The sequence below is a fragment of the Brassica rapa genome, chromosome A06 (genome assembly GCF_000309985.2).
Source record: "Brassica rapa cultivar Chiifu-401-42 chromosome A06, CAAS_Brap_v3.01, whole genome shotgun sequence".
In the NCBI taxonomy this organism is placed as follows: domain Eukaryota; kingdom Viridiplantae; phylum Streptophyta; class Magnoliopsida; order Brassicales; family Brassicaceae; genus Brassica; species Brassica rapa.
The window spans coordinates 1344966-1356457 of NC_024800.2; the positions used below are offsets into that span (position 1 = coordinate 1344966).

An 11492-nucleotide genomic window follows, 5' to 3' on the forward strand; every position below is an offset into this window, starting at 1 on the left:
GTTCTGCAGAAGTTTTGATGCTATAGCCGGTTGTAGTGATGGTACCTTGTATTTTAATGTGGTTAATATGACCTTAAGCAAAAGAAAACGTGTTTAAACCGCACAGTTTTTACAGGGATTAGTTATGATACTTGATCCACGAAACCCTCTTGCATGATATGTGAATGCAAAATATGCACACTAGCTCTTCTTTAGGTCAAGTTGGCCGAATAATGTATTCATGCACAAAGTGACAGTTCACCTGCTTTTAAGAAAGAATACAAAAAATCATTACGTACAAACAAACAAGTCATAATAATTGTTAATAATATAGAATAAATAATAATCACTAGGTAATTTATATTTTAACTTTTAATGTAACCCCTGAAAAAGTGAAAAGGAGTATCGATCAATAAATATTCATAATCCCATATATATATATATATATATATATATATATCATATATGGCTCTCTCACTCACAGCTCTCCTCTAACCTAAGAGTAACACAACCCTCAAGATTCAGGTCTCTCTCTTTCTTTCTCTGTTATTACGAGTTTCCTTATGATATTCCTGTTTTAAGCATGCAAGTACTCACAAATTTTTTTTTTTAAACAATATTTCGGTAGAATAGTACCTACCAAGGGTATTAACTTCTCTTTTGATTTGTGACAAGTACAAAAAAAACCCAGAGTTTATGCTATTCAGTTTATTGTATTTCTTTACCAAGTACACATCATGTTGTTTCTCGTTTGTTATAAGTTTTTGAATGAAAATAAAAATCTCAATTCATCAGGTTTTCGTAGAAGTTAGAAGATGGCTACCATGTCTGAAAAACTGGAAGCCGCGGGTGGTGACAAGGGAAATCCTTTTGACGATGGTATTTTTGACGGGGTGAAGAGAATAATTGTCGGAAAATCCCTCCTAAGTGTTTCTTATATCAAGATCGAGTACGACAAGGATGGAGATACTGAAAGCAAAGAACATGGGCAGTTTACCCGGAAGCATAAAGAGGTTATAAACTTTCACTATGTGTATTCTTCAATATGTTCTTATTAAATATCATACCTTTATATCGCCTTGTACATTTGTTGTTTCTAATGGAAAATGGGGTATCCAGTTCGCGTTGGATTATCCGGATGAGTATATCACAGCTGTTGGTGGAACCCACCAATTTGATATCAAGCATAAAACAACGCTGATCAGATCTTTATTCTTCAAAACCTCCCGTGGAAGGACATCTGACACACTCGGTCATAAGAAGAATCCAATGATACCATCATTAGTATCATCTGCAATATCATCTGCAGTAGCACCTGTAGTATCATATGAGACAGATTTCATGTTTGAGAGCAAAAACGGAGGAAAGCTTCTTAGATTCCATGGACGCGCTGGTCCCCTTCTTAATGCCATTGGACCTCACTTCTTCGCTTTCAACTATCCTCTTACGCACTTTAACCTTGAAGGTGGGAATGAAGGGAATGCTTGGGACGATGGTGCTTTTGACGGTGTTAGAAAAGTAGTCGTTGGACGACGTGGTAAGTTTGTTAGTTACGTTAGGTTTGAGTATGCCAAAGGCGAAAGAACTGTACCGCATAGTCATGGGGAGAGAGATGAAGCTCCAAAAGAGGTAACTAATCTTGATATTCAATATAGAGAAATTTCCTTATATAGTTTTTTTTAGTTCATTTTCACGAAAATAAATTCTCAAAAAGAAAAATGACCAAAATAGGTTTTATTGAAAGATAAATGCATTTATGCCCTTAGGATTAAAAATAAAAAAATATATTAAAATTTTCAAAATTAAATAAAAATATTTTAGTCTTTTTATTTTCTGAGGGTTATTTTTGTGACAAAAACTTAAAAATAATTATTTGATACAATTGCCTTTCAATATATGTGTTATCTAGTGATATTATGAAAAGTTTGAATGAAATGTAGCATCTTGTTGCAGTTTGTGGTGGGTTATCCTCATGAGCATATTACGTTAGTGGAGGGAACTATCGATGGCAAGCTTACGTCGCTTAAGTTTACGACATCAAAAGGAAGAACCTCCCCTGCTTTTGGGAATGAGGATGGTAGTAAATTTGCTTTTGAGAAGACAGGTTTCAAGCTTGTCGGGTTTTGTGGTCGGTCCAGTAATGTTATTAATGCCCTCGGTGCACATTTTGCCCCTTTCCCTGCTCCCGTTCCAGCTCCAGCTCCAGTTCCGGCTCCAGCTCCAGCTCCAGCTCCAGCCTCTTCTCCCAACAAAAGAGAGGCTCTAGGAGGAAAGGGTGGAGAAACATTTGATGACGGTTCTTTTGATAATGTAAGAAAAATTTATGTTGGTCAAGTAGATTCCAATGTAGCTTACCTCAAGTTCGAATACGAAAAAGACGGTAAAAGAGAGATGCGCGAGCACGGAAAGAAGACAGGGTCAGGAACAGAAGTGTTCGAGGTTCATAAAGACGATTACATCACATCTGTAAAAGTTTACTACGGTAGACACACCGGAGTTATAACATCTGTTACGTTCAAGACGTTCAAGGGCATAACCTCTCCCTCCTTTGGAAAGACCTCATCGAATATGTTCTTCCTCGAAGGCGGCAAAATCACCGGGTTCTATGGAAGTTCCGGGGATGTTATTCATTCTCTCGGAGCTTATGTTTCTCGTTCTACGCGGATGTTGCGTGGCAAGTGGATCCAGGTATGTACATATAATATATATATAGTAGAGATGGACATATGGTTCATATTTCTGTTTGGTTCATATTTATTAGAGCAATTTATTGTTTAGTATCTCAAAATAAGTATCTCAACAATTTAATACTATTATTTTAATATATTTTTGGTTACTTAACTAAATTTTAGAACTGTTACAAAAATTAAATCAATATGGATGGACAATAAGTAGACATGTGGTATTAGAGGTTCTAAGAGCACTCGCAATGGGAGTCCTTAGAGCATGATTATTGGTGGTCCTTGTTTTTGGGTCCTTAATACACATATATTTGTATGTATCTATTATATATGCGTATATAATATATACATACAAATATATGTGTATTAAGAACCCAAGAGTAAGGACCACCAATAATCATGCTTTTAAGGGGAAGTCCTTAGAAAAAAAATAATTAAATAATTAGTGGATCTCACCAAAACTTAAAGATTTAATCCTTAAAATTCTTAAATAAGAACTCTTTCTTAGTGAATCCTTGCACTATTTGCGGGTCCCCACGACATGTGGCGACCCGCGATTGGTTGATATATATATTTTTTTTTTTTTTGACAGCAAAAAACATTCACAGACTCATATAGACTCTGTAAACCAAGGTGGTAACTCTGAATCTGTGTGTACGACGAAAGACGGTTGTTGCCGAGCACTACGTGCCAAACTATCCGCCCTTATGTTCTCCGCCCTAGGTACATGAACAATATCTGAGTTGACGAAACTTCTTCTCAAAAGCTTAATATCTTCCAGGTAGCTTTCAAATGCTGGCCATTCTTCTGGTTCCGAAACCATATTGGTTGATATATATATATATATATATATATATATATATATATATTTTTTTTTTTTAAAAAAGAAAAAAGAAATAATATTTAAAAAATCAAAATACACTTTTTGATTAAGTCTCATTTGAACGCTCCATCTCACACTCCTATTTTTTCAATTTTATATTTATTTTAATAGTGAAATACTCACTCACATACTTTTTGTTGGAGTTGTTCTTAGACCTAGTATATGTACATTTGCGAGATTTTCTAATTAAATCTCTATAATAATGGTGAAAAACTATGGTGAGAGATTCCAAATTCCGGATAGCCTAATATGTCGTCATATGCTCGAATTTCTACGAGAAATTTACTCTCATAGTTAATTTAACATGATGACAAAAAAAAACAATTTAAGATAGTTGAGACTTCGTTTTATGGGAATGGGATGTACGGCTTTGAACTCAGAATCTCTTAAATAATTTTTTAGAAAAAAACAACTTATTCTGAAACATGTGTAACTATTATCTTTAGGTGAAACAAATAGGCAAGGATCTTGAACCTGGACCAAGATGCTCGCATGCTATAGCAATGGTTGGAGACAAAATGTACTCTTTTGGAGGAGAGCTAACGCCGAATTTCTCCATTGATAAAGACATGTACGTCTTCGATTTCAACACTCGCGCGTGGTCAATCGCTCCTCAGAACGGCGACGTTCCAGAACTCGCTTGCTTAGGCGTTTGCATGGTAGCCATCGGAACTACACTATACGTCTTTGGTGGCCGCGACAGCAACCGCAATTACAACGGTTTCTATTCTTACGACACCGTTAAGAGCGAGTGGAAACTAATAACTCCTGTTGATAAAGGACCTACACCGCGTAGCTTCTTCTCGATGGCTGCTGATGATGAAAACGTATACGTCTTTGGTGGAGTGAGTAAAACGGTACGTCTAAACTCACTTCATGCTTACAACATCGTTGATCAGAAGTGGACTGAGCTTCCTAATCCTGGAGAGTCTAGAGTACCGAGAGGTGGAGCGGGGCTTGCCGTAGTGCAAGGAAAGATTTGGGTTGTGTATGGATTTTGCGGTGATGAAATGGACGATGTTCATTGCTTCGATCCAGTTGAAAGTAACTGGACTAAAGTGGAAACAAGCGGTGAAAAGCCGTGGCCGAGAAGCGTGTTCGCGCTAGCGGTCGTGGGGAAATATATAATTATATCGGGAGGTGAGATTGAGATGGACCCACAGGCTCATTTGGGTCCAGGGAAATTGGACAGCGGGGCTTTTGTGTTGGACACTGAGAGTTTGTTGTGGGAGAAACTTGAGGAAGGTCATAGCCCGCGTGGATGGTGTGCATCCACGACTGCGTCCCTGGATGGGAAACAAGGGCTGTTGATGTATGGAGGGAAGGCTCCGACCAACGGCCGTTATGATGACATCTTTTTCTATGGTGTAGATTCTGCTTAAAACCTCTTGGTGTTGGTCATTTTAAATTTTTTGTTTGTTGCATCGTGGGATGGATCGACTACATCTTATGTCTGTTTTGTTTGACTCAAATAAATTGAAACAGTAAGTGCAGAACTGATAAGGGAATTTTGCCAAAACTGAACAACTAAACTCTCCTATTGTACCCTTAGAACAAAACCAAAATTTGTCACTTTTGGACTTTTATTACTCTATTTGTTTATAATAATTCATATCAATATATTTACATGGAAACAATACAAGGAAAAATATAAAATATAATATTAGCATGTATGTGCACTTAGGAAAATATTTTTATGCTGAAAATAGTTTTGGAATACCAATTTCAAAAATGGGCTAAAAGTTTGGTAAACCTAATCTACCATCAATGGTGACTTAGAATTTGCAATCTATTGAAAACACGATGATCTAATGAACATAGAATACGTAAAATACCAAATAAGTAGAACCTCTATAAAGTAATAATGTTAGGACTTTGAAATTTTATTAACTTATATAGATATTAATTTACAAAAGTTTCCTTATTTAGATTTCTTATTTTAAGATATATTTATTCTAAGATAAAAAAAATGATTTTATTGTATATACATTAATTGTTATTTTTTGAAATTTGACATTTATATTAATTTATTATATTATTTGGTATATATAATATATATTGCATAGAACTTAAATGTGGTTCAGAAGTTCATTTGCTTCCGAATATAGAAGGAATGGAAGATTACTTACAGAACATAAAATAAATCACATTCTACTAAAATATATATTGTTTTTCCATCTACTAAGTTCTATGCAATATAGTTTCCTTATGTAGCTTGTCTTTCACCATAGCTTGTCTTTCACTGAATCATCACAAACCGAAACTAATAACAGATCATATCAGGTTTCAATATTCAAACCAGAGGAAGCTCATTGTCACGTAGCTCAGGATAATTTCTCATCTCTTCATACAATCTCATTCAGGAAGCTCATTATCCAAGAACGTTCGAAGAAGATCTCCAAATGCTGGTCAAACAAAACCCCTTCTCTCTTTATATTCTCCCAAACTTTATTGGTTTCATCCACTTTCCTGTTTCTTTCAAACATCATGAGCATGGTCTTATCCAAGTATGTTGTGTCTTCTCTGGACACACCAAAGCAAAGTGACCCGGTTTTTCACACTTGAAACATACAAAATGAGACATATTTCTTTCTTCTCCTTGTATTTGTCTTGTGACTTATAACGGCCACGACCTCTGCCTCTTAGTCTGTTTCTTCTTCCTCGATTCCAACCTATACCTCTTCCTCTTGAGTTGTACGAGCTATTGGAATTCACATACAAAAGCTTCTTCTTCCTGGATCCGTTCTTCATATGCTTTTAGTCTTCCAACAATATCTTCGAAATTTGTTTTATTCAGATCAAGAACTTGTTCAAATGAAACTATGATCTGAATATACTTGCTTCGATGTAAGCTATTCAGGAATTTCTTCACTAGCTTAGGTTCTTCCAACGATTGACCTAAAGCTACGGATTTTGAGGCCAATTATGATATCTTTCCTGAGAAGGCATCGATAGAGTCTGTGTCTTTCATCCTTAGACGTTCAAACTCATACATCAAAGTTTGGGGACGAGCTTCCTTCACACGTTCAGCACCAAGATTCCTTGATTTCACGGCTTCCCATATCTCTTCTGGGGAGTCTTGATCACCAATCTGCAATATTAGGTTTTCTGGAATCGATTGGAACATGAGAACATTAGCGACATTATTCTTCACTTCTTCATCTGACCCAGGTTCAACTGATTCCCTAACCTTGTGTACTCGCAGTAACACCTTCATTCTCATCGCCCATACCGTGTAGTTCGTTGAAGATAACATCGGACAGACCACCATGGATGGCACGGCTTCTCTTGTCTTCGATGTTGATTTTGAATCATCCTTCGGTGAAACTTATTCAATGAGTCAAACCTGGAGTTCTGATGTCAAATATAGTGATTGAGAACGCGAAAGTGTTCAAGCGAGTTTCAGCCTTGAACACAACAACTTAATAAAGACTCCTTCCTTTATTAATGTTTAGAAAACTTCTCAAAAACTAAATACAAGCTATTGTTCTTTCGTCTTTTTGTTATGATTTATAAGCCCAAAGGCCGCAAACACATCTGTTGAGGCCCAAGAAACTACTCAACGTTCCTCTTTCAACGGTCACAAAAGATCAGACTCGATGACGTCAAAAGGTGGTCCTTGTACGGGGTTCACAGCTAAGGAGTTACAGCTATCAAACCGGTTCGAAACCTTGGGATTGTGCGCGGCCACATGTTGAGCTGTCTTTTGTCTTGTCTGTACTAGGGTTTACAGTCTTTCCTATATATTGACGTCAGTTGTAAAGCGTGAAAGTTAAGCAAGAAACATTCAATAACAAAGTTATCTTCTTCACTTATTATACTCTGTTTCACCAAGCTTTCATGGTATCAGAGTTTTACCTGAAAGGCACACAACGGTTTGGGTTAAACATCAATGCCAAGACAGGGTTTCTCTTGTACGGGTTCAGCGATAGTGATTGGGCTGGTTTCCGTGATACAAGGCGCTCAACTGGTGGTTTGTGTACCTTCCTTGGTTCAAACATCATTTCCTGGTCTGCTAAACGACATCCCACTGTCTCAAGATCTTCAACGGAGGCTGAATATCGCACCCTATCATTAACCGCAACTGAGCTTAAATGGTTGGCGTCTCTACTTGGTGAAATGGGGATCTCTCTACCTGACACACCGGAGTTGTTCTGTGATAATCTCTCTGCAGTATACTTGACTGCCAATCCAGCTATGCATAATCGAAGTAAGCACTTTGATACAGATTTTCATTATGTGCGTGAGAGGGTAGCTCTTGGAGCTTTGGTCGTTAGTCATGTACCTGCAGTTCTGCAACTGGCGGATATCTTCACTAAGCCCTTACCTCAACAACCTTTCCTAAGCTTGCGAGACAAACTTGGTGTTCAGGATTCTCCCGCCACAAGTTTGAGGGGGTGTATAAGCCCAAAGGCCGCAAACACATCTGTTGAGGCCCAAGAAACTACTCAACGTTCCTCTTTCAACGGTCACAAAAGATCAGACTCGATGACGTCAAAAGGTGGTCCTTGTACGGGGTTCACAGCTAAGGAGTTACAGCTATCAAACCGGTTCGAAACCTTGGGATTGTGCGCGGCCACATGTTGAGCTGTCTTTTGTCTTGTCTGTACTAGGGTTTACAGTCTTTCCTATATATTGACGTCAGTTGTAAAGCGTGAAAGTTAAGCAAGAAACATTCAATAACAAAGTTATCTTCTTCACTTATTATACTCTGTTTCACCAAGCTTTCATGATTCACCACATGCGATGATCAATATAGGAGCTAGATTTCCTTTTATATCCTATTATTCATTGAATTAGAAATTTCATTTTTTCTAATACTAATAGCTTTAGTTATCCTAATTTTTTTAAGGATAATTTACTTTTCTAGGTGACTTCTTTTTTAGTGATGTTGAATCTTATCTCCAACAAAAGTTTGAACCGTTTTAGGTTTAGAAGGGCCATTAACCTTTCTTAATTATTTACTGTGTTTTGTTTTTGCTATTATCTTAGCCATTATCTGTTTCATATTGGAATACGACATGAAGCTTCTGGTTTCTTCTTCTGTCTGCAAGATAGAGCTTTTCTATGTTGGGTATGTGATGTCACAATCCACAGTCAACCTTCATGTTACAGCTCGCTATAGATTTCTTCTGAATGGGATCAGAGTCAGTTTTGAATCAACGGACAAATCACCTTCTGGAAAGTTCTCACCACCATATAATGATGATAAAACCATGGAGACCAAATAGTTTACCTTACCAACATATGAGCCTCATGAGAAGATTGACTTTAATCATCATCATCATCATCAGGTGGTTTTACTGGCAATTAAAATCAGTGATAACATCTTAATGTTTGTTCTCGACACATCTTCTTCAATTCTTTTTACTGTTTCGTCTCTGAAGCAGAGGGTTGATAAACGACGGCAGAAACAGTTCTGTTGCAATATATCTTTTGGCCGAGAAAAACTGGATTTCAGTTTTGTTGCAATGTACCTTGATTCGATCTGTGCTTGATGAGAAAGATTTTCTCAGCTGGAGTGCTAATGTGCAGAATCATTTAATACCCGAGTATGTTAAACATTGTGGATTCATCATCTAAAATTACTTACCGCCCAGTTCTTAAGAGATATTTCTAAATATCATAAAAATCTAACCACTTTGAGATATATTTCCATATTTTCATTAATCACTAAATGCTTTTACAAATCTAAAAAAAAATATAAATCTTATAGTAAACTATTAGTAATATGGTAAATATTTAAATTATATACCATTAATCATATAAATAAATCAAACATTTATATGTATAAAAATAAAAATGATCACATGCACAGTTGTACGGGTCAAGATCTAGTGAGTAATCATAATCCAAGTTGATTGTTATAATATATCGGGTTCACATAGCTATTCTAACAAATATCAGCTAAAAGCCTAAAAGAAATTGAAAACAAATTTGTCTAAATCATATGAGCGAAAATAATTAAGTTTTGTTTAATTAAAATGTTTATCTAATAAAATATCACGTAATAAATAGAATATGTATAATAAAAGAAACTAGGGTTGTTAGAAACAGATAATGAATTCTTCCTTATTTAATGAATCAAATATGTAATTTTATGCTAATTTTTCTTTTATGTTTGTTTGAGTTTCAAAAGTTTATAAAAATAAAGGAAATTACAAAAAGAAAAATAAGAAATTAAGAAAAGGGCTTGCATGAAAATGCAGCTGCTCATCCAAAGATCAATCACAATGAAAGGTAGATATGAGCAATTAATAATTCAAGTTGATTGTTTTAATTTTTCCTATTCACATAGATTTTTTGTGGACCAGGTTTTTCATTAATAGGTTCAAGCGATTACAAGGCTAATAGTACAAGTCATGTTGTGAGAGCCAACAGCCTAACTCCCAAACAATAATACAACACAAAGAAACAATAGAGACATAAACTTATCTATTCTATTAATTTAGAGTCATATTATTTATCTACTTATGAATGTTGTCATTTAAATTTTGGACTTATTCATATTCCACTAAGAATAGATATCAATACATTTAAAATAAGATCTTTTTAAATTTCCTTTAAATTACTTTCAATATTACAAACGTGTCGCTCCTATTTGTATGGTTAATAACTTAACAACATTAATTTCATCCTAAACATACATCCGTAAAACTTTCACAATTTTTTTTAATTTGACTATGGACATTTCATTGTATTTAGTTGTTTCTTATTTATTATAGCATTTAAAAAATTTCAAAGCCTACATGAATTGCTGTATTTAGTTGTGGTGCGTCAGAAATACACTGCAACATTGCTTCGATTTTGACTATTAATATCAATTTTTGATTGGTAAATTATAGTTATACAACTATATGATTTTTATAATATAATTAACCTTTAATATGTTCATAGCTATAGTGCTATATAAATATATAGTTGCTATATTCTATGATTTTAATTATACATAGTTTATTCAGATGTCGGCTAACATATTATATCATCATTTCTTAAATGGTTAGATATGCTATAAAATATACTTTTATAGTACAATTAATTTAATTTTAAAAATATATTTTATACAAAAAGAATTAATAAAAAGTAAATATCAAAAATATCAAAAATAGATTACTATATATTTAAGAAATCTAAACAATAAAATTATTGAGTTACACAATATATAACAGTAAAATTTAAATCATATATTTAAAACATTTTAGATAATATCAAAGTTATACATTTATAAATAAAAAAATATCCGCACGGACGTACGGGTACAAACTCGTGTAATAAAGCATTATGCAAAACATTAAGGTTGCCACTTGCAATATAATCTCTAAAAGACACAGCGCAGTTGAAACACTGCAAATATCAGCCAGAAGAAATTGAAAAATTGATGGCTAGAAGATAAATCATCTTTTATGAGTGGAAATAAAAAATTATGTTTTGTTTAACTAAAATGTTTTAATGAAATATCATTTAATAAATATAGTATATGTATATAAAAGAAACTGCGGTTGTTAGAAACATATAACAAATTCTTCCGTATTTTAATGAATCAAACTAGATTTTGATCCGTACTTTTAAAGCGCATAAATTTTGTACTTGCAAAAATTCAATTCAAAATCGATATCGAAGATTTTTAAATATAGGATGATGTGTTTTAAAAATATGTTTGTAGAACAGTTATATTGTTAAGTATCGGAATATAGTTGATAAAGCATTAAAGTGTACAAGTGATATTATTCGGTTGCAGATTATAGTGAAAATGTTTCTTTTTAGTATAGGTCAGTATTTCAACTGGAAAGGAACGACCATTATTTCAAGGTCCTTGGTTCGAGTAATCACTGGGACGAAAAACAAATATTATAGGTGAGATTTTCAGTTTCGAAAGATTATGTGTTTCGGTCTCGATATTTATTTGTGGTGGGTGAAAACTGAGATGACAATTTTTTTCTTTTCTCCGA

General features: G+C 34.5%; 1 protein-coding gene across 1 annotated transcript; it reads left to right on the forward strand.

The window, feature by feature from the left end:
* Positions 1-221: 221 nt before the first annotated feature.
* Positions 222-10697, forward strand: LOC103871239 (nitrile-specifier protein 2-like). The gene is made up of 5 exons (XM_009149466.2): positions 222-504; positions 775-992; positions 1099-1608; positions 1933-2667; positions 3990-10697. The coding sequence occupies exons 2-5, from the start codon at positions 795-797 to the stop codon at positions 4923-4925; spliced, it is 2379 nt and encodes a 792-aa protein (XP_009147714.2). The 5' UTR covers positions 222-504; positions 775-794; the 3' UTR covers positions 4926-10697.
* Positions 10698-11492: the final 795 nt, after the last annotated feature.